Source organism: Lissotriton helveticus, chromosome 12, assembly GCF_964261635.1.
Source record: "Lissotriton helveticus chromosome 12, aLisHel1.1, whole genome shotgun sequence".
Classification (NCBI taxonomy): domain Eukaryota; kingdom Metazoa; phylum Chordata; class Amphibia; order Caudata; family Salamandridae; genus Lissotriton; species Lissotriton helveticus.
The window spans coordinates 256,025,725-256,050,228 of NC_136073.1; the positions used below are offsets into that span (position 1 = coordinate 256,025,725).

At 50.4% G+C, this 24,504-nt stretch overlaps 1 protein-coding gene across 2 annotated transcripts in view; it reads right to left on the minus strand.

Annotated features, from left to right (window-relative positions):
- TERF2 (telomeric repeat binding factor 2) overlaps positions 1 to 24,504 on the minus strand; it is a 578,117-nt gene that overhangs the window by 413,139 nt on the left and 140,474 nt on the right. For both annotated transcript variants that reach the window (XM_078668354.1, XM_078668355.1), the window contains exon 4: positions 23,336 to 23,422. In XM_078668354.1, the coding sequence (XP_078524480.1) occupies positions 23,336 to 23,422 (87 nt within the window). The remainder of the gene's footprint in view (positions 1 to 23,335; positions 23,423 to 24,504) is intronic.

Consider the following 24,504-nt stretch of genomic DNA (forward strand, 5'->3'; position numbering starts at 1 on the left):
TTGTGTGGTGTCCTTTCATTTGATATTACAGGACTGTGATTGGTAAAACAGCTCGCTTAACACGACCTCTTGAGTTAAGCCTTTAAGGCTGCTTAGTCTATGCTACCATTAAGATAGCTTGTCTACAAGGTTGACTTACAACCAGACACCATAAGGGATAGCTTGGACTGATACAAGGTGGTTCCAGAATTGGAAACATCATATATCAGGCCAACTTCTCACATTGGTGCGCAGCGGTGCGGATTTGAGCTTGCTGTTGTTTTACCATTGCAATCTTTTTATCAAATTGAAAGATCACATCAAGTACCTTAGGTACATATAAATCAAAAGCTTAGCATATTAAGTTCTACTGAACTTAGTAGTTGTAGATTAAAGGGATTAGCACACCCTGACTACAACTCACTAGCAAGGTACAGTAGGAAAACACTTAGTGTAGGTAAGTGCACCACTTACACCTCACTAGCAGTCATGTCTGGCACAGGTGAGACTCCAAGTTCTCTGCCTGTGACAGTTGACCTTACCCAGGCAACTTCCAGCTATGACAAACTTAGCCACAAAGACTTGTGTGCCTTGTGCATATCAAGAGGGCTAAAAAGGGGCAGAGGTCCCACCATTCCAACCCTGATAGCCATTCTAGAACAGGATGACTTAGCTAAGGCGAGTGCAGCTCCCCTAGATTCAGGAGATGGAGTGAACCCCCCTGTAACTGATACCACTCCAGAGGAGGAAGAAGAAGAGGAGGAGGAGGAGGACTCAGAAGTAGAGGACCCAGAGAATCAGGATCAGAGAGGTAACCAGGTTGTAGTTGCCAGGCTTAACCAGGCCAACTTAAACCTACTGGGAAATGGAGAGGGCCAGCACCTCCCCAGATCCCAAAATATCATTCTCCCAGGCAACAGAAGAGTGAGATCTCCATCAGGGGACTCTCACATTTCTAGTGCCTCAAGAGAATCTCAGAGAGGGATGACTTCCTCTCAGAAGATAGAACAAAGAGCCAGGATGAGGGCTGTCAAACTCCAGATAGAGAGGGAGGAGGTAGCACTGGCTCAAGCTAGACGTGCCTTGGCAAGAGAGCAAAAGTTGTGTGGCTTAGATGCCACTGGTGGCAGCATAATTCCTAGAGAGAAAGACAGGAGCTATGATAATAGAAACCTGACAAAAATTGTGCCCCCCTACAAGGAAGGGGATGACATCCACAAATGGATGACTGCACTTGAGAGAGCCTGCATGGTACAGCAGGTTCCTCAGGATCAGTGGGCTGCAATTTTATGGTACTACTTTTCTGAGAAAGGGAGGGATAGGCTCCTCACAGTTAGACCTGAGGATGCCAAAAACTACTCTGTCCTGAAGAGTGCTCTTATTGAAGGGGTTGGCCTAACCACTGAGCAATACAGGTTGTTGTTCAGAGACACCCAAAAAGCACAGACTCAGGACTGGACTGATTTTGTTGATTGTGCCACTAAGGCTCTGGAGGGTTGGTTGCAGGGAAGTAAAGTTTCAGACTATACAGGATTGTACAATCTTATCATGAGAGAACAGATCCTTAATAACTGTACAAACCAGCTGTTGCATCAATACCTTATTGACTATGATCTGACCTCTCCCCAAGAATTGGGAAAGAAGGCAGACAAATGGGTCAGAACAAGGATTAAGCAGAAACCCCAGAACCAAGGTGGTGACCAGAAGAAAACAGACCAGAAGGGTGGAAATCAGAAAGATAAAGAAAAGGACCAGAAGTCTTCAGGCCCCCAAACTAGTAATAAGGAGGGTGGTTCCCAAAATGGCAACAAGAAAAAGAAGAATGATGGCCCAAAGAAACCTTGGTGTAATACCTGCAAATCAGTTTCACACTGGGGCAGTGAATGCACCAAGAAAAATCCAGACCCCACCACTGTAGCTCCTAAAGCACCTGCACCCCCTAGTACAGTTAACAGTGGTGGTACACAACCTAAGGGTATAGTTGGGTTAACCTTGGGTACTGAGATGGAATCTGGCCTAGTCAGAATCCCTACTCAGGCAGTTCTCCTATATGATGTGGACTTAGCTTTGTCCACTACAGTGAGTCCCAGTAACCTGGGCAAATATAGGCAGACGCCTTTGATAAATGAGAAACTGGCTCAGGCCTACAGGGACACATGTGCCAGTGTCACAATGGTGACACCTGACTTTGTGGACCCTGGACAGATTGTACTAGGTGAAAGTTACCTAGTGACCAATGCAATCAACTCCACTACTTCCCATAGTGTGGCTGTTGTGAACTTCTCCTGGGGAGGGGTAGATGGCCTAAAGAAAGTTGTTGTGAGTGCAGACCTCCCAGCAGACTGTCTGTTAGGCAATGATCTTGAAAGCTCAGTTTGGTCAGAAGTGGAGTACAGGACTCATGCAGAAATACTAGGGATTTCAGCACATGTCCTTGCAGTGACAAGGACTCAGGCTAAGAAGTGCCTTCCTGAACCAGTGGTGGATCTTGGAACAATAGACCAACCACAGCCCAAGAGAAGGAGCAAGAGGGTTAAGGCTTTGTCTTCCCCTTTGCCCCAGGTTGAGGATCAGATTTCAGAGGGAAATGATTCTGCAGTCCAAGACGAGACTGTCTCTGAGGAACTTGACCCTGATCAGGTTGAGTTTCTGGGGACAGGGGGACCCTCAAGGGCAGACCTGGGGCAGGCTCAATTAGATTGCCCTTCACTTGAACCGCATAGACAGCAAGCTGCTGATGAGGCTGCAGGGAATGCTCAAGGTGCCCATAAAGTTTATTGGGATGATGGACTCCTTTACTCAGAGGCTAGAGACCCCAAGCCTGGTGCAACCAGGAGGTTGGTCATACCTTTGAAGTTTAGGGGTTTCCTTCTCACCTTGGCACATGATATTCCCCTTGCAGGACACTTAGGCCAGAACAAGACTTGGGACAGGCTTGTTCCACACTTTCACTGGCCTCATATGTCAGAAAATGTCAAGAAGTTTTGTCGCTCCTGTGTCACTTGCCAAGCCAGTGGTAAGTCAGGTGGCACAACAAAGTTCCCCCTGATACCACTACCTGTGGTGGGGGTACCCTTTGAACGTGTTGGCATAGATATTGTGGGTCCCATGGATCCTCAAACAGCATCTTGGAACAGATTTATACTGGTGGTAGTGGATCATGCCACCAGGTACCCAGAGGCAATTCCCCTAAGGACCACCACAGCACCTGTGGTGGCAAAAGCCCTCATTGCAGTTTTCTCAAGAGTGGGCTTTCCAAAGGAGGTGTTATCAGACAGAGGTACAAACTTCATGTCTGGATATCTAAAAGCAATGTGGAAGGAGTGTGGAGTAAACTACAAGTTTACCACACCCTATCACCCACAGTGCAATGGGCTTGTGGAGAGATTCAACAAGACCCACAAGGGAATGATAAAAGGTTTACCAGAGAAGCTCAGGCGGAAATGGGACATCCTTTTACCCTGCTTGCTCTTTGCTTACAGAGAGGTCCCACAGAAGGGGGTTGGCTACAGCCCTTTTGAACTTTTGTTTGGCCACCCTGTGAGGGGTCCACTATGTCTGGTGAAGGAAGGATGGGAGTTACCTCTCAAAAAGCCTAAGCTAGATGTTGTGGACTATGTACTTGGTCTCCGCTCCAGGATGGCTGAGTATATGGAGAGAGCATCCAAAAACCTGGAGGCAAGTCAAGAACTGCAGAAAGCTTGGCATGACCAAAAGGCTGTTCTGGTTGAGTTCCAGCCAGGGCAGAAGGTGTGGGTGTTGGAGCCAGTGGCCCCAGCAGCACTCCAGGACAAATGGACTGGACCCTACCCTATCATTGAGAAAAAGGGAGAAGTCACCTACTTGGTTGACTTTGGAACCCCTAGGAGCCCCCACAGGGTGCTTCATGTAAATAGTTTGAAAGCATTTGTGGACAGGGAGGACATGAGCTTGCTCATGGCCACAGATGGGGAACAGGAGGAAGAGAGTGACCCTCTCCCAGACCTGCTTTCCCAGAACCCTGATGATGGTTCAGTTGATGGAGTAGCCTTGGCAGGCAGCCTCACTGACCAGCAGCAGATGGACTGCAGACAAGTTTTGCAGGCCCACAGACACTTGTTTTCACTCACACCCAGTCAAACTAACTGGTGCACCCATGAGGTGGACACTGGTGACAGTCTGCCTGTGAAGAATAAGATCTACAGGCAACCTGACCATGTCAGGGATTGTATAAAGGCTGAGGTGCAAAAGATGTTGGAGCTTGGAGTGATTGAGCCATCAGAGAGCCCATGGGCAAGCCCAGTGGTCCTTGTGCCAAAACCTCATACCCAAGATGGAAAGAGAGAAATGAGATTTTGTGTGGACTACAGAGGTCTCAATGCTGTCACTAGGACAGATGCACATCCCATTCCAAGAGCAGATGAGCTCATTGATAAATTGGCTTCTGCCAAGTTTCTGAGCACATTTGATTTGACAGCTGGCTACTGGCAGATCAGACTAGCTGAAGAGTCAAAAGCCAAGACAGCATTCTCTACCCCTAGTGGACATTATCAGTTTGTGGTAATGCCCTTTGGTTTGAAGAATGCACCTGCCACTTTCCAAAGGTTGGTGAACCAAGTCCTTGCTGGGTTGGATGACTTTTGTGCAGCATATCTAGATGATATTGCTGTCTTTAGCTCCACCTGGGAGGATCACCTGATCCACCTGAAGAAAGTTCTGAAGGCCCTGCAAAAGGCAGGCCTGACTATCAAGGCTACGAAGTGCCAGATAGGGCAGAGCAAGGTTGTATACCTGGGCCACCTAGTAAGTGGAGGTCAGGTTCAGCCACTGGAGAGCAAGATCCAGACCATACAGGACTGGGCTCCTCCAACTACCCAGACACAAGTCAGAGCCTTCTTGGGCCTGACTGGGTATTACAGAAAGTTTGTGAAGAACTATGGGTCCATTGTGACACCATTAAATGACTTGACATCCAAGAAGATGCCAAAAAAAGGTTCAGTGGACAGTTAGCTGTCAAAAGGCATTTGATGACCTGAAGAAGGCCATGTGCTCTGCACCTATCCTGAAGAGTCCTGACTACTCCAAACAGTTCAGACAGACCATAAGCCCCTCTTGTGGCTAAATCAGATGAAGGGTGAAAATCCCAAACTGCTCAGGTGGTCCATGTCCCTACAGGGGATGGACTTTACAGTGGAGCACCGCCCAGGGACTGACCATGGTAATGCAGATGGTTCTCTCCAGGTACTTCCACTTAGAACATGAAGACTTATCTGGTCAAGGTTAGTGTAATGTCCCTGTGTTTGGGGGGGGGGGGGGTTGTGTAGGAGAGTAGGGTCTGCTATCCTATGGTCACCCCAAATTTTTGCTTTTTGCTTCACTGGTTTTCGACTACTGAGGCTGTGGGCCTGCTAATCAGACCCCCAGCCTGCTGTTCTCTCTCTAAATTATTGATACATGTGCTATAGGTACATACCACAATTGGAAATGGACTCCTTGTTAGCCCCTGTACTATGCACTATAGGTGCTCAGGGCATAGGTGCCACCAAGGCCTACCAGGGGCTGCAGCATATCTTTTGCCACCCCAGGCTGGTTCTTAAATTGACACAACTGGCTGATCACTCAGCTGGGGCAAGATGGTGTAATCACCTCTTGCTTAGATATAGTATACCTATATCTAAACCTATATCTGGACACATATAAACCTGTGAGCCACTCCTATGGAAGGCCTTATCAATCCTGGAGGCAGAGTGCGTGGTTTAATGTGAGATGGAGCTCTAGCATGAGCTGAGCCTGTCTGCAGCCGTCGGGAACAAATCCCTAAGCTGTTTCAGGGTAATGCCATACCATATACTATTAAGTGCATTATAATCCTCGCGGTTATATAGCAACTTTGGTTTGGCTTTATCAAAACATGTCGTGTAAGGTGTCATACGATTTGGAATACTATCCCCTCGCCAGTTCTGGCGACGGGGATAGCATTCCACCCCTCTAGAGGGGTAAGACATGTTACTTTACTTAAATGCAGTTAATTTCTAAAAGGGCCTCAGATCCACAAAATGGACGCTTCTGCCACAGACACAAGTCTGACCCCCTGAAGCTGACTGAAACTCAGCCAAAGGGGCCTGGACAAAGGGTTTCCTGTCGCAGGGAGGTGTCACACCCCCCCAGACAGGAGATAGTGGATTGTAGCAGGGAGGTTTGAAAGAAACAAGACACTGCATGGGGAGCACAAGGCTGCCCCTTGCATAATCCGGTCAAACCGGTTCTGGGGCACACCAGCCCCAGTCCCAGCGTGGCCTGGATCAAAGGAAAGGGGTGTATCCACCCCCTTCCTGGGTCCCACCCATAGGAGGGGACCTAGCAGGTAATCCAGCCCCCCAGATTCGAATAAGAGTGGGAGCAGTGCCAATGCACTTCAGATTATCCTGATGAAACATAAGAAACGAAACCCTGGACCCTTCGACATCCTACTCAACGTAGAAGACTGAAGAATCTCCCTTGTGGTCAAGGAGTGACCACCCTGTGCAAACAGGCACATCCAGCACCTCGACGTCTGCTTTGTTGCCGTTCCCGCCGGAACTCAAGCGACAGAGATCGACGACATCAAGCTTGCCTGCCTTCAAACAGCCCGATCCACAGTCCCTGCAGAGCTGAGACCCGTGGAGGTGACCGGAAGCGTGGGGCACGCCATCTTGAAAAGACCACGAGACGCTGACCGTGCAGCCCACGAGTGACCCTCGAAGGTGTACACCGGGGTTTGAGAAGCCCCAACCCTGAGCCACTCTTGCACCGAAGTTCAGCCCTCCACACTCGACGAGTGCTGCGTGGGGCCCTTCTGCTTCTTTTGGCTCAACGCGTTGGCCAGTCCCTTGCCAGCCGGCTTGTGGCCCCTGTGCCGACGAAAAACGAAATACAACTTGTGATTCTGGTTGCTCCAGATTTGCACCAGCTCCCCTGAAAAGGAGCCCCCACTCTGACCCTCCTGGTCCGAGTGAGAAGCAATCTCCCGGTTCCGCGTGGATTGCTTTTGCCAAGTGTTGTTTGCTCCAATCTTGAAGCCGACAGCGCCGATGGCGAGAGCCTTCGTGGGACAGATCGTGACCTGCTCCTGGACTTCGTAGATGCCCCAGAGCCCACGTGACAGCGGAGAGAAGCTCCTCGACAACCACCTGATTGCGCCCGACATTGCCTGGTTCCATCCTGGTTCCACCCTGGTCACTGCTGAGTGACCCAGACTCTGTCCCCTCTGCTTTCAGGTACTTTTTGACTTCGATCCACCCTTGGATCCCACCGGACACTTCTCCTTCACAGCGCCTGCAGCCTCTTCAGCTTCAAGCTCCAAGAACCAGCGTGACGAAACCAGACACTACTTCGACCCTGTGCACCCACTTCCTGTGGGTGAGGTAACATTGCAACGCCGGTGTTCCCACACTGCTACACACCTCTAGGGTCTGTGTTTTAAGTTTTGTCTTTCTAGGTTCAGCAGAAGTGTCCTAAAACTTTATTTGCTTAACTTTTACGCACCATTGACTTGCATTGGTGCATGCGTGCACTTTCAGCACTGCACCCGAATCCCGAGGGCTTTTCCCGACTTCAGCATTGCTTGTCCCGACTGCTCCCAGCGATTCCCTAGGCCCTAGGCCTAACCACTGTTCAATTGGTATCTCTTATACCACTTTCTTAATATATGGTCTGAGTGGCCCCTCGCCCTCATCCATAATTGTGCAACTTTGTATGTTATACTGTGCTTTTGATTTAACGCTTGTGCCCCTTTGTTCATAAAGAATACTGGGGATTATTTTGAGTAATAAATACATATATTTTTATAATATATACTTGTGTGGTGTCCTTTCATTTGATATTACAGGACTGTGATTGGTAAAACAGCTCACTTAACACGACCTCTTGAGTTAAGCCTTTAAGGCTGCTTAGTCTATGCTACCATTAAAATAGCTTGTCTACAAGGTTGACTTACAACCAGACACCATAAGGGATAGCTTGGACTGATATATGATGTTTCCAATTCTGGAACCACCTTGTATCAGGCCAACTTCTCACAATGTCCATGCAATCTTCTGGGAGATTCAGATGGCCATATTGCACTATCTCAGGGGCCATGCCGCCAAACTCAAAGACGAGAGGTTGGGGTGCAACATCTGCCCCCGAACTTCGTGAGAAGGTCCGGCCTGCACGGCAGCTTCATGTGAGGAAGGAGAGACCGGTGAAGCAGGTCCGTGAACCACCACTGTCTGGGCCATTCCGGGGCAATCAGTATCATCCGCGCCCTGGACTGGGACAGCTTAATGAGAACCGTCGGAATCAGGGGAATGGGTGGAAAAGCGTACAGAAAGCTGTTCGACCAGTTGATCCATAACGCATTCCCAAGCGTCCCCGGCTGGTAGTACATGGAGGCGAAGTCTCGGCATTTGCTGTTTACAGCGGTGGCGAACAGATCTACGTCTGGAGTCCCCCACCTTGCGAAGACTTCTCCTAGTACTTCGCCGTTTATGACCCATTCGTGATTTTCCTGAATCAGTCTGCTCAGTGCGTCTGCCTGAACATTCTGCACACCTGGTAGATGGGTTGCCGTTATCGTCAGTCCTCTGGCCAGAAGCCAGTGCCAGATCGCCTGCGCCTCCTGCGACAGAGTGCGTGATCTCGAGCCCCCCTGCTTGTTGAGGTAATACATCGTGGTCGTATTGTCCGTCTGTACAAGCAGAGAGTTGGTCCGGATGGACGGATGAAAGGCCTTCAGCGCCAAGTGAACAGCTCTGAGTTCCGGGAAATTGATGTTGTACGTGGACTCCGTCTGGGACCACGTCCCTTGAATCTGTAAGTCTCCGGAGTGCGCCCCCCAGCCGTGGAGAGACGCATCCATCACGATAGTCTGCGTGGGAATGTCCTTGAGGAAGGGAACCCCTCTCAGGAGATTCTCCGCCGAACACCACCACCTCAGAGACTGAAGAGCATGCCGAGACAGTCGTATCCTTTCTTCCCAATACCCTTTCCTCTGATCCCACTGATCCTTCAAGCACTCCTGCAATGGTCTCATGTGCAGCCGTGCGTGTAGCGTGAGGAAGATAAGAGAGGCCATCGATCCCAGTAGAGAAGACACCGTCCTCACTGTTGTAGATGGAGCGGTCATAAGAGCCTGAGCCTTCCAAAGGAGTGATAATCGTCGCTCCTCCGAATGAGACACGCTTGCTGACAGCGTATTGATGGAGGCTCCCAAGTACTTGATGCACTGGACCGGAGTCGGGACAGACTTGGACATGTTGATGTGCAGCCCCAGCTTGTTCAAGAGAACGCACGTCTTCTGAAAGTGCGCTTGAGCTTCCGAGAAGGAGGAGGCCTTGATCAACCAATCGTCCAGGTAAGGGTAGACAAACACCTTGTTCTTCCTTAGGTGTGTGGCTACCACTGCCATGCACTTCGAGAATGTCCTGGGCGCAGACTTCAGTCCGAATGGCAGTACTGTGTACTCATAATCACTGGCGCAGTCTTGAAATCGCAGGAACTTCCTGTGTTTGTGTGCAATGGGCACATGGAAGTACGCATCCTGTAGGTCTATGGCACACAGCCAGTCTCTCTGTTGCAGCTGAGGATAAATCTGATGCAACAACAGCATGCAAAACTTTTCCCTGCGAATCCACTTGTTTGCTAGCCGCAAATCCAGAATGGGCCTGAACTCGTTCTTGTCCTTTTTGCGGACCAGGAAGAACCGGGAGTACAGACCTCTTCCTCTTTGAGACCGAGGTACGTCTTCTATCGCCCTTTTCCTTAACAGGATATCGGCCTCCGCCTGGAGCTCGCGCAGCTGAAACTGCGAGCTGACCGGAGGAATTGTTGGAGGCGGGCTGGTGAACTGAAGACTGTATCCATTGCAAACAATATTCAGCACCCACTTGTCCTGAGTAATTTTTCTCCACTCTGCCAGAAAAAATTGAACGCTTCCTCCCACCGGAGCGGGTAACGGATGATGGGGAAGTAACCGCTGCTGTCCCGAAGCCTGTCCTCGCCCTCTGCCCTGCTCCCCGAACCGTCTCTGGAATGGGCGGTAGGCTTTCTTTTCTTTGGGCTTCTCCAAGCCCACAGCCATCAGAGTCTCGGCCTCCGCCTTCATGCGGGCCATCTCATCATCCGCATGTTTCCCGAACAGGCTCTCCCCCGAGAAGGGCAGATTAGCCACTCGCCGCTGGGCCTCCGGCTTGAGTGATGTGAGCCTGAGCCAGGCATGGCGTCGCTGGTTGATCCCATGGCAATACCCATGGGCCGCCAAAAGAGAGCCATCAGCGGCCGCGCTGATTACCTGGTTCGAGACCAGCATCCCTTCCTTCTGGATCTCCAGGAATTCCTCCCTCCTATCTCGTGGCAGGAGTTCCGCGAACTGCTGTAGGGATTCCCACAGGGCACGATCGTAACGGCCCAGCAAAGCCGTATCGCTATTGGCCTTCATGGCCGTAGATGCCGTTCCACAGGCCTTCCTGCCAGCGGAGTCGATCCATCGGCTCTCCTTATCAGGAGGCACGGTAGAAGATGGCGAGGTAGAGTGTTGTTTCCTGGTTGCCGTCACTATAACGGAGTCCGGAATCGGGTCCATCCGCAGAAAAGCCGGGTCGGAATCCGGAGCCCTGTACTTCTTCAGAAGCCGGGATGGAGTCGCATTCTTCACTGCAGGCGTGAGGAACAGCTCCTCCGCAGGCTCTACCAATCCTGGTACGAGCGGTAGCAAAGGACGAGACAAATGCTTCTTATGCAGCGTCTCAAAGATCACGGACGTCGTAGGTGTTGGAGCCGTCACCGTGATTCCCAATTTTGCTGCACCCCTCAGAGGGACGTCGTGGAACGTGCTGATATCGTCCACAGGAGACACTCTCGTCCCCGGGGAGTCCGACAAAGTCGGGGAGTAGGACAGGGTCCTGAAAGAGTCCGTGCGGGACCGTGATGCGCGCCTCCTGTGGCGCCGTCTTGACCTCGTGGAGGATCTGTGACGACTGCGCGATCTCCACCTCCATCCGGACCGCGATCGCGACCTCTTTGGCTTCGGTCGCCCTGCCGGTTCCACCGGGGCGGGTGACTTTGGCTTGGCTGGGGCCCTCGGCCGAGGGGTCCCCTTAGGAGGAGTCAGAAATCGTGGCAATGAACCTGTCCTCGGAGGAATTGGAGGAGGCTTGTTGTGAGAAGTTGGCCTGATATATGATGCTCACTAGTTCTAGTGATCACCTTGTATCAGTCCAAACAACCCTTATGGTGATTGGTTGTAAGTCAACCTTATAGACCAGCTATCCTAATGGTAGCATGGACAAAGCAGTCTTAGGCTAAACTCTTTTGGCATGTGAAGCCAGCTGTTTTACCACAATATAACCCCTTGAATACCAGATGAAAGGACACCACACAGGTTGTTATGAAAATAAACAGTATATTTATTAATAACAACACCTCTGAACTCTTTATGAGGTCAGAGGGCTAAGCACATGACAATCTCTTACGAAAAATACAATAAGTTGCACAAAATTACAACGGTGCCCTAGGGGCACGACAAACCATATACTAAGTAAGTGGAATGTGAAAGTCGATAAAAGGAATGGAGCTGTCCAGAGGCTGTAGGATCGATGGGACCACGCTACACTAACTCTAGGTAAGTAATAGGAGGCCCACGGAACGTGTGTGCACAGTGTGAACTCACACGCGAGATGCGTAACAACGTCTATGGACAGTACAGTTCAAGTTAAAGGTGAGTACGGACAATCCTGACTAGGTGGGACTAAAATAACTGTGGAACTGGACACTACCACAGTTAAACTACCCTTGAGCACCGAAATGCTCTCGTTACCTCACCCACGGGCTGCGGGTGCATAGGTGTCAAAGTGTGTCGGGTTCTCGCGTTGAAGTCTATGGAGCCTGGAAGAAAAGATGCTGCAGGCGACCAGGAGGAAGATGTCCGGTGCGATCCAAGGGTGGATAGGTGAAGAAGAAGACCTGAAAGCAGAGGGGACAGTGTTCAAAGTCACTAGCCAGTGACCAGTGTGGAACCAGGAAGGAACCAGGTGCTGTCGTCGCGATCAGGTGAAGAGTGGACGCTTGACTCTGCAGCCACTTGGACCAGGAGGTGTCTTCGACGACCAGGATGGAGGCACGAGCTGTCCCACGCAGGTTCTCGCTGTCGGCGGTGTCGGATCCGGAATTGGAGTCAACAGGCCTTGGCAAAGGCAACCCACGCGGTGACGGGAAAAGACGTCTGGTGCGGACTAGGCGAGTCCGGGGTGCCCCTCTTTTGGAAGGGAGCAAGGGCCAGTCTGGAGCAACCAGACCAGCAGTGAAGATTCAAAGGTTCGTCGTCTAGGAGGCCACTAGCCAGCCGGCAAGTGACCAGACAACGCATAGAGCAGCAAACAAGCAGAAGGGCCCCACGCAGATCTCGTGGAAGCTGGAGGGCTGATCTTCGGTGCAGGGGCTGCTCGGGGCTGGGGCTTCTCAATCCCCAAAGCACTTGGTCGAGTTTACCTCGGGAGTCGTGCTGGAAGCGAAGTGCAGGTTCGTTCAAGATGGCCGGTCCCACGTGTCTCGTCGCACCCTCGGGTCTCAGCTTTGCTGCAGATGTGAGTTGAGGTCGGAGAGGTCTGGGAATCCGGGTCTCGTCGGGCTCTGAAGTCTGGATCCTCGAGGGAAGACGACAAAGTGAAGCCACTGGACGCTTGATGGTGCCTGCAGTTGCAGGGTGGACACTCCTTGTCCACAAGGGAGATTCTTCAGTCTTCTGTAGAGCAGAACGTCGAAGTCCAGAGTTTCTTCTTGTAGAATTGTTCAGGATAACCTAATTTGGTATGGGACCAGCTCCTATCTTTAGCCTACTAAAGGGGGCTGCACTACTGACTAGGTCCCTCCCCTGGGTGGGACCAGGAAGGGGGGTGGTTACTGGTTTGAACCACTCTGCAGCCATGTGGACCAGGAGGTGTCTTCGACGACCAGGATGGAGACACGAGCTGTCCCACGCAGGCTCTCGCTGTCGGCGGTGTCGGATCCGGAATTGGAGTCACCAGGCCTTGGCAAAGGCAACCCACGCGGTGAATGGAAAAGAAGTCTGGTGCGGACTAGGAGAGTCCGGGTGCCCCTCTTTTGGAAGGGAGCAAGGCCAGTCTGGAGCAACCAGACCAGCAGCAAAGATTAGTCGTCTAGAAGGCCACTAGCCAGCCGGCAAGTGATCAGACAACGCATCGAGCAGCAAACAAGCAGAAGAGCCCCACGCAGATCTCGTGGATGCTGGAGGGCTGATCTTTGGTGCAGGGGCTGCTCGGGGCTGGGGCTTCAGTCCCCAAAGCACTTGGTCGAGTTTACCTCGGGAGTCGTGCTGGAAGCAAAGTGCAGTTTCTTCCAAGATGGCCGGTCCCACGTGTCTCGTCGCGCCCACAGATCTCAGCTGTGCTGCAGATGTAGGTTGAGGTCGAAGAGGTCTGGGAATCCGGGTCTCGTCGGGCTCTGAAGTCTGGATCCTCGAGGGAAGACAAAAGGAAGCCGCTGGACGCTTGATGGTGCCTGCAGTTGCAGGGTGGATACTCCTTGCCCACAAGGGAGATTTCTTCAGTCTTCTGTGGAGCAGAACATCGAAGTCCAGAGTTTCTTCTTGTAGAGTAGTTCAGGATTAATCTAATTTGGAATGGGACCAGCTCCTACCTTTATCCTGCTAAAGGGGCTGCACTACTGACTAGGTCCCTCCCCTGGGTGGGACCAGGAAGGGGGTGGTTACACCCCCTATCCTTTGTCCGGTTTCACGCCAGAGCTGGGGCAGGGATGCGCCAGAGCTGGGGCAGGGATGCCCCAGCAACTGGTTTGAACCGATGTATGCACGGGACACCTTGTGTGCCCCAGGCATGTCTCATTCCTTTCAGGCCTATCCTCCCCAATACACAAAATCCTGTCTGGGGTGGTGCTAGCACCTCTCAAGGCAGGAAACCCTTTGTCCAAGCCACCCTCGCTGGAAGGACTCCCAGCAGCAGGAGGTCAGACTTGTCTGTGGTGGCAGTATCCATTTTGTGATGCCAAAGCTCGAGTTAACTTTAACCGGGGTTCAGTTACATACATGTCGTGTCCCTCTAGAAGGGTGGAATGCTACCCCCATCGCCAGAATTGGCGAGGGGGTAGTATTCCAATTCGTATGACACCTTACTCGACATGTTTTGATAATGTTATACCAGAGTTAGCATTTAACCGCGAGGTTGATAATGCACTTAAGAGTATATGGTATAGCGTTATCATGGAAACAGCTACAGGACTTGGTTCCGAAAGCTGTAGACAGGCTCAGCTCATGCTAGAGCACCATCTCACATAATTCCAAGCACTCTGCCTTCAGGATTGATAAGGCCTGCCATAGGAGTGACTGATAGGAGGATATGTGTCAATTTTTAGGGTTAGATATAGGTATACTATATCTACAGCAAAGGGTGATTACACCACCTTGCCCCAGCTGTCATGCAGCCAGTTGTGTCAGTTTTAGATGGCCAGCCAGGGGTGGCATAATACATGCTGCAGCCCCTGGTAGGCCCTGGGTACACCTATGCCCTGGATACCTAAGGTACACTGTACAGGGACTGATAAGGTGGCCCAGTACCAATTGGTAAATGCACCTAAAGTACATGGTTGTCAATTTAGAGAGAGAACAGCTAGGCTGTGGGTCTGATTAGCAGGCCCACAGCCAGGGAAAGTCGTAAACCAGTGAAGCAAAAAGCAAAAATCTGGGGTGACCATAGGATTGCAGACCCCACTCTCCTACACTTGTCAGCCGGCAGCTGAGGTTGAGGTGGAAGCTGAGGTTGAGGAGGAGGAGGTGAAAGTTGCGGAAGTGGAGGCGGGGTGGGAGCCCGCGGAGGAGGTCCTCTCGGTAACGGAGGAGGAGGAGGCGTAACTGTCTTCGGCCTAGCAGGGGTATACACAACAGAGTACACAGAGCCCGGTGACCCGCCCTCCTTACTAGGCTGGGACCTTGGGGAGTCTCCCAGAGGCACTTGACGCCTGTCAGACTGACTCCTGGCGCCAGAACTCCTTTTGCGCCTTCTCGGCATCGAAGAACGGCGACCCGACGGCGAACGTCGGCCTCTCGACGGCGAGCTCCGTCTCTTCGACGTCGAGCGTCTATCCCTCGACGTCGAATGCCTTCGCCTCGACGTCGAATGCCTTCGCCTTGACGGCGACCTCCTTCGCCTCGACGGCGACCCTCTCCTCGACGTCAAGGATCCCCTCGACGACGACCTTCTCCTCTTCGCTGACGGCGAACGGCGGTGTCGCCTCGACGGCGAGCGCCGACGCCGGGCCTCTCGACGACTCCGACGATGACGACGACGAAATCGTCACCGGAGATCTCGACGGCGGCCTGTTCAAATCCCTCGACGTCGAACGTCGACGCCGCTTCGACCCAGAGCCCTGGGGAGACGGGGAACAGACTGCAGTCATCCCTCTCGACGCTGTAGTCGGTGCAATCAACACAGACGGAGAATGGGGACCCTTGCTGGGCTTCCTGCCCCTGGGGAGCTCCCCAGAGGCCTCAGCATGGGCAGATGAAGCCCCTCCAGACCCACCTTGTGCCTTCCGTCTTCTGTCTTCGAGGCCCTGAAGCCTGATCTTCATCCTATCCCTCAGGGTCCTGCTAGAGAAACCCTGGCAGATGTCACACTCCTCTGGGACATGGGATGAAGGAAGGCAGATGATACACACCTCGTGTGGGTCAGACTTGGCCTTCTTCCTGGAGCACTCAGGGCATTTGTCGAATAATGCAGGCATATTTGACAAATAAAGAGTGCACCCAAAGACAAACAGGAAGAAACAGCAAAGTACTTCAAGAAAAGCACTCAAGTAATTTGAAAAAAGTGAAAAATTCACCAATAAACCCTTGAAAAGGGAGAGCTCAATGCTCCAGGGTCCTGCTTGCAGGAGCCGGAAAAAAGAACTGAAAGTAAAAGGGACCTGCAGTGCATTCTGGGATACTGTGAAGTTCTGGAAAGTTCTCTTAAAGGCACAGTATCCTGTTCTGAGCCACATAATGGCAGCCTATGGGGCTTGTCTGTCCATGTCTTCCTCTCTATTATTCCAGAGGGCGTTTGCTGTTAAAGCAAGGGAAATCTGAACTGGCTTTGCTGTTTGTGGATTTTTGGTGGAATTTCTAGTTGAAGTACTGGACAGTGTAGCCTGTGGATATAGGCTGCATTATCTGTCTTTAATTCTCTCTTAAGTGTCTGTGCATTTCTGCATTTTTCGACACCTTAAGAGATTATTTTTGATTGCTCCGGGGTCCACGCACATGGGCGGGACTATTCACTAGATTATGACTATACACAGAGATCCCCTACTACAGTACCTGGATGATGGGAGTTGCAACCTTTGATAATTTCCCAGAAATCCATGTAGTCACAGAACATGATGGCCCACATTTTGGAATATCGCCAGACCCGGTTGCACCATCACAACCTGCCCGCACACGCAAGTCAGGCCAAGTGTGGATGAATTTGCAGCAGAGCCGGACTGGACGGGCAAACCCAGCCCCGGCAACTATGTCAGACCGGTCCCAGGAAAGGGTAGGGAGCAAGACCACTGACTCATTGTCAGTGAAATTGCTCTCCATCCCTCGCAGCTCCACCATTAAGTGAGGCCTTCCCCCGAGACCCTGCACTCTTGAGTGTTGGTGTTCGAGGCCTTCCTCCACCCGCAGGTTTCACCTGCGCCTCATTCCTGGTGGTCCAGTGGACCTTTGTCTCCATTCTCTCGCTCCGCTTTTTCTCTCCTTTTTCACTTGTTTTTTTTCCCTCACTTCTATCCCCCTTCACTCTCCTTCTGGGTCTTTCCTCCATTTTCTGTCATTTTCCCCTCATTTCAAGCTCCCCTTCACACTCTCCTTCTGTGTCTTTCCTCCAATTTTCATTCGTTTTTACCCTAATCTCAATCTCCCCCTTTCTCTTTCCTTCTGTGTCCTCTTTGTCTTTCCTCCACTCTTTCTTGCACTTTTGCTGTCTTATTTGCACTTTTCTCACTTTTTGTCTTTTTCCTTTTTCAGCCCGTTTTTCCCTGCCGCCCCCCCCCCCCCAGCACGACCATTGCGACCGGCCCAATCCAGCTCCCCTACCGCCTCCCAGTTGTCCAGCCCTCCCCGAACCCTACTTAATGGCGGCCGCTTCGGGGACAGGCAAGCAAGACCACTGACTCATTGTCAGTGAAATTGCTTTCCCTCCCTCGTAGCTCCACCATTAAGTGGGGCCTTCCCACGAGCCCATGCACTCTCGAGTGTTGGTGTTCAAGGCACTCCTCCACCCGCAGGTTTCACCTGCGCCTCATCCCTTTGCGGTCCAGTGGACCTCTGTCTCCATTCTTTCACTCTGCGTTTTCACTCCTTTTACACTCGTTTTTTCCCCTCACTTCTATCACCCCAGCTTCACTCTCCTTCTGGGTCTTTCCTCCATTTTCTGTCATTTTCCCCTCATTTCAAGCTCCACCCTTCACTCTCCTGTGTCTTTCCTCAGTTTTTCACTCGTTTTTACCCTCATCTCAATCTCCCCCTTTCACTCTCCTTCTGTCTCCTCTGTCTTTCCTCCACTCATTCTTGCACTTTTGCTGCCTAATTTGGACTTTTCTCTCTCTTTTTGCCTTTTTCCTGTAGCCTTTTTCAGCCCGTTTTTCCCCGCCGCTGCTGCCCCCGCGACCCCCCTGGGACGACCAGTGCGACCGGCCTAATCCAGCTGCCCTCCACGCTCCCACCTCCCAACCCTCCCAGACCTCTACTTAATTGCGGCCGCGCCGCCGGCGCGCCAAAGACAAGCCCGTCTGCGCCAAGCGCCAGGAACCCTGGATCTCTGCATCACCAACACTACGACCCAGCGGCACTCCATGCTCTCAACCCAGGCCGCAACAATAACTGCAAGCTAGCATCACCAGCCGACACACATGGACCCTTCAGCTGTCACCGCTGCCGGCACACCTGCAGCACCGTCAAGACCATGGACCCAGCGCAACCCGCCCGCAAGAACAGAACCGAACCAAATACCCTGCAATGCATCCTCCTCAACGTCCGATCCCTCCACCAATACGCCACCGAAATCTGGGACCCCCTCAACAGCCCCACCCCGGCGTAGCATTCTTTACCGAAACCTGGACCAACACCACCTCGGGACCAGACATCGCCATCGCCATTCCCCAAGGATACAAGATCTCCAGGAAGGACCGCCCCGACCGCCGCACCGGCCCGGGAGGAAGAATCGCCATTGTCCACAAATCCACCCCCTGCCCGAGCACAATCCCCGACGAGCCCACAGACCTGATGGAACTACTTCACTTCAAGATACTGGGTAGCCCTACCTCCACCCTCCGAGGAACCCTCATCTACCGACCCCCTGGACCGCGCTGACTTTTCGTCAACTCCATCACGGACATCATCTGCCCGCATGCCATCGCGTCCACCAACTACACCCTACCGGGAGACCTCAACTTCCACCTCGACAACTAACTGGACCCCAGTACCACATCCCTCCTGGACAACCTCCACTACATTGGACTCCGCCAGATCGTGACCGAACCCACGCACTCAGCAGGACACACCCTCGACCCCCTCTTCACAACAGGAAACTCCATCACCTTCAGCCACACCACCGAACTCCCATAGACTGACCATCGATGCATCCACTTCACCTTCAGAATACCCACCATCCACAGACGCCAGCACCTGCTCCCACAAATAAACTAGACCAGAATCACAGACGACCAGCTAACCTCATCACTCAGCAACTCCACCCCAACCATCGCGGAAAACGACACCAACACCGCAGCCCGAACCATGCACAGATGGATCTCCGACAGCGCCAACACCATAGCCCCCCTCAAGAAAAACAACAACACCCACGCCAAGAAAGCTAGATTGTTCACCATCGAACTTCAAGGGTCCAGACGCACTTTCAGCCGCCTCGAAAAGGCCTTGAGGAACACCAAATACACAGAAGGCCACAACAACTTCAGAGCTATCGCCAACTCATCAGAAAAACGAGGAAAAAAGCAAATGAAGACAGAATCTCCAATCATGCACACATCAGCAAAGAACTCTTCAACATCATCAAGGAGTTCGCCCAACCCACCAGCGAGTCCACCGACATCCCTCCCTCACAAGACCTCTGCGACAAACTCAGCACCTTTTTCCACCACAAAATCAAGAGCATCTACGACAACTTCGACAAAGACAACCAACACACTGAACCCTCACCAACCACCCCAGACACCCTGAAGTCAGCGATCGACAACTGGACAGTCCTCACCACAGAAGACACACTGAAGTCAATACACTACGGGGCCCCCAAGGACCCCTGCCCCCACCACATTTTCAACGGAGCCGCCGACACCATCGCACCCATGCTCTGCCACACCATCAACCGCTCCCTTCCAACCGCCTCATTCCACGCCGACTGGAAACACACTGAGATCTCCCCCCTCCTGAAGAAACCCTCTGCGGACCCACTGACCTTAAAGACTACAGACCCTGCTCCCGGTCCCCTAGCGAAAGTCATTGAGAAAGCCATCAACAGCCAACTCGCCACTTTCATCGAAGAACACAACATCCTCGACTCCTCCTCCCAATCCGGCTTCAGAAAACAAAAACACAGTACGGAAAATGCCCTCCTCGCCGCAACAGGTAACATTCGTACCTTTCTGGACAAAGGAGAAACAGCAGCCCTCATCCTCCTCGACCTCTCAGCGGCGTTCGACACAGTCTCTCACCGCACCCTAATACGCAGACTCCACGACGCAGGGATCCAAGACAAGGCCCTCGACTGGATCCGCTCCTTCCTCTCAGGCAGAATACAGCGGATCAGACTCCCCCCTTTCCTCTCGTACCCTACACCTACCACCTGCGGAGTCCCCCAGGGATCCTCCCTTAGCCCTATGCTCTTTAACGTCTACATGGCTCTGCTCGCCCCCAATCGTCAGAACCTACTGACTCAACATTGTGTCATACGCAGACGACACCAAACTCATCCTCTCCCTATCCAACGAACCCAACACAACTTTCGAGAAGCCATAGAAGCAGTCGCCAAATGGATGAAAACCAGCTGCCTACAACTAAACACCAACAAAACGGAAGTACTCATCATGGGCCCAAACCCCGACGCCTGGAACGACACCTGGTGGCCTACCCCCCTCGGAAGCCCGTCCACCCCCACGGACCACGCATGCAACCTGGGAATCATCCTAGACTCAGAGCTCAAACTGGACCACCAGATCAACTCCATCTCGTCGTCCTGCTTCCACACCCTCCACCTCCTACGTAAGACCTTCAAATGGATCCCCCTCGAACACAGAAAGACGTCACACACGCCCTGGTCACCAGCAGGTTCGGCTACACAACGCACTCTATGCCGAAATAAACAAAACCCGCAATCTACAGAACACCCAAAACGCCGCCGCAAGACTAGTCCTCAACCTGCCAAGACACTGCCACATCTCCCAGCACCTGCGCACACTCCACTGGCTCTCCATTCACCTTCAAGATGCTAACCCACGCTCACAAGGCCCTCCACGACACCGGACCAGCATACCTGAACAGCCGACTCAAATTCCACGCACCCCAAAGGACCCTGCGATCAGCCCAGCTCCCCTACGCAGTGGTCCCCCGCACCAGAAAAACCAGATCCGGAGGTCGCTCCTTCTCCTTCAGGACAGCCAGAGCCTGGACCGATCTTCTGCTCCACCTCAGACAGATAATGTCGCTCCCCATCTTCGCAAGAAACCTCAAAACCTGGCTCTTCGACAGACCCCCTCCTTGATGGACTGGAACCTGCGACCCCCTCACCCCCCAGCGCCCTTGAAACCCTTGCGGTTGAGTAGTCGTGCTTAACAAACACCTGATTGATTGATTGAAAGGGGGGAGGGGAGATGTGGGTGGTTGCGGGAAACATTGCTACTGCGTTTTTGTTAAAGGGGGCCGATATTGCAGCATTGCTGCAAAAGCGGCCCTCAATAACAAAAACTGGAGGTAAACACTGCCGCTGCTTATTTGTTACAGGGGCTGATATTGCAGCACTGGTGCAAAACCGGCCCCCAGTAACAAAAATGCCCCCCACCCTTCTGCCCCACTGGAAAAACGCCCGGTGTCTGCGACGGTCAGTCCGGATCTGATCTGCAGCATCAATCCCCAGTGGGTAGCACAAGCTGTCATCTCGTATATGCTTTCCAGGTTTGCAGTCTAAGCTATTGCCTTCTGTGAAGAATGAACCATGTTCGAAGCATTCATAATTCTTGCAGACCAAGTGCTACACAAGCTCACATTTTAATTGCCTACTTGACAACTTCAGCGCCATCAGTTTCTGCACCCAGGTGACCCAAAACACCACCTGGTATATGGCTCTTTCCTGCGACCAACAACTTTGCCCCATCCTCCTTTCTTTAAAAAAAAACTAATATTCTTTCAACTGTTAGAAAGTCGCTGCCACTTTTTTCAGTCACCATTGTCTTCTCTGGCAACCTTCCTATTCTGTCAAAAAGCTATGCAGAATCTAAGCAATCGCCCATTAAGCACTCTAAACATCAAGAAAATAAGGTGCTGTTTGTTATGAGATTCATTCACTGCTTCAGCATCACAAATTTACAGTTTCCACTTGTTTGGGAAGAACTGACCACAACACCACTTGATCCTAAATATAGTGTCAAAAACTAAGGACACGTTTCTGCACTTATAACTAGTAATTAATATTGGTACAGGCTGTGTGAATTGTCAATACGTCATCTGGCACCTATATGCAATACCTATGCCTAGTGCAACACCAGCTTTACAGGTAGGAGCAGAGAACACATTTCTATAAACCTGCACAAATGAAAAAATCACGGGATGTCAATAAGATCGTTTTAGCCGTATGGTTGTTGCACAAGGTTTAGCTCTTAGCATGAACATTGTATAACAACCTGCCTTTTGCATTTCTTTTTCAGAGGGAAAAGGATATTTGGGTGTCACCAAATGCTGAAAACACAGTTAACAACGACCCACGTGGACACATTCCAAGAAATATTAGTCAAGGTGGACAAAGAGGAGAGCTGAAACTCTTACAGTCACTGTGCATTGTAAGCAAAGAGGGAAATTGCCTTTTAGGAACATTGCCCAAGTTATTAAAAAAACAACTACTTATGGGGCATGGGAATAGCAGAATAAAGATAACGGGGATAGAAACATTAGCCAACTTAAGTATGGAAGGATGGTGATACCCCATTTCAACATCAGTCACATGGTACAAACATACGCAGCCTGTTCAGTCTGAGCAAAAAGATGCAACAGAAATTGTATACCGATTACTCCATGTAGGTAAAATGATTGAAGAATTGCAGGAAGATGTCAATAAAGGGAGGAACAAGCAAATGTAGCCAATCTTATGGGTGCTTTATTCAAAGTAAGGAAAGTTATTGGGACATTACTGGGCACAATAGGAAAGAATCTTAGAAGGTGTAACACAGGAGGAATAAAGTCTACAGAATGGAAAATAATTTTCCAGGGACATAAATAGCATTCACACGAATATAATAAAATATAGCATACTTATAAAGCAGCACTACTGGTCATTTTTGTATAATTTGTAAAACAAAAGGGTGAGCAGCCACAGCATGACACTCCAAGATTAAAATCCCAAACAAAGCAGTTGTGGCTTGAACTAGGTTGCAGAGAGAGTGGTCTGGCCATCCAAGCAAACAAGCTATAACTTTAGAAACCCAATAGACGACGACGGGAGTACTCTCCCAGAAATTGCTACACAATTTCCTTTTGAACCATTATGGACCTTTGAACTACATGGAGTCTTATTAAGTATTGGGCCATAGACAGGTCATACCTGGAATGTGGTACCTGACTTCGTGAGGAGTCTCTTATGCCCTGAAGTAGTCACTGGGTGATTGTTTCCCGTGACGAAACATGTGTCGGCTTTGCTTCTTTGGCTACACTTTGTACGAATCAAATGACTATTGTATGAAGACTGACAGTGTGATGGAAATCTCACATTTGTGAAGAGAAAATAAAAGGAACTGATCTAATGAACTTACGACATGGAAAGAATATGATTTGTTTTTTCTTTTCTCTTTAGACCTAATATTTGATTTGCTGTGCTGTGCTCGGGGACAATAATTCTTTCTTAAACAAGCTATTGGGAGCTTACATTGTCACTAGGAGGCATTAATGAGAAGACACAACTGTTAAGAAAGCAATTTTCAATGTCGAAGGCTTTGTAGAATACAGGATTTGTCCGTTGAGACTTGCAGCTGGAGTGAAGGTTGGTGTTGAAGAATGTATAGAAGAGTGACACCAACTAACATTCTTCAACCTCACCTCCCGGCATAAGTAATGCAGATAAAACAACAGAGAAAATAATACACCAACCTCTGTGCTGAATCCATGCGCAGTGTACTTTTTCAGAATTTTAGAAGCTTTTTCAAACTGCCTATTTTTAATGCAGATGACAACAGCCTAAAAGGCAATAAAGAGAAAAACATAATGATTAAACAATATTTAATCTGTAAAATACTTAATACAGGTGCCCAACGATCGATTTAGAGCTCGCAGAAGCGATGACAAATTGTCAGGACTGCCAAATACCATGTATGTATAATCTGCATTCCAACTCCATACACTCTCTGTGCCTTCATTTAACTATTGCAGGCTATGTTTTAATCCCTGGTTTCTCCCTCTGTCACCGTTTTCCCCTCTTTTCCGCCTTTTGTGTTTTTCTTATTATGAGGCAAAGTCTGGTGAGGAAAAAAAGGGCTGGTCCCTCAAAAAATAGTCCAGGCGGACCCCATTTGCCACCAATGACTCAAATTAAGCACTGTTATAAAAGTTTACTTGCTTGTCTCTAACAAATTCCAAAGCGTGGTCTGACAAAAACATTTAGTGCATTGTACTAGAGGACCTAATTAAGTTGGACACTTGATTCGCCCCCACTGTGTTCATCTGACTATAAAAAACGTTTCAGGGAAAAAAGACTACTGTATGTTCACTTTGCTTTGGTTTAATATACAATTGTTGGAGAGCAGGGGTCTACTGTGCATGGGATACCCCCAAAAGTAATTTTTGATGGGAAAAACTTCATAACAGTTGAATGAAAGTAAATACAATTTGGCATCTATATAACACATGCCTTCATCCAGTTCCATTTTCTAATTTTCCCTCCCTATGTTTATACAGCTGTTTTTGCGACACTATTGAAAATACTACTGTCTAACGTGCATGCATACAACGAGTGGTCATCTGGGTACAAAAATGTAAATTTCTGTTCCGGCTGTTCAACATTTCAAATTTTTAACGGAGAATTGTGACTGATTAATGTAGCTGAACAATTTTTCAAATGCAACATCAAAAGTTGCAGGAAAATTTACAAGCTTCAGATGCAGCAATACTTTGTGCTGTTCCCCAATATAAATGAGTTATTTATGTATTTGATGCATAAATTACTGTATTCAGTGAACTGGGCTGACAGCCACACCTTGCTTCTACACATCTATTTATTACAAACAAAATAAAGCCAGGTTATTAAGGTCGCCAGGTATATA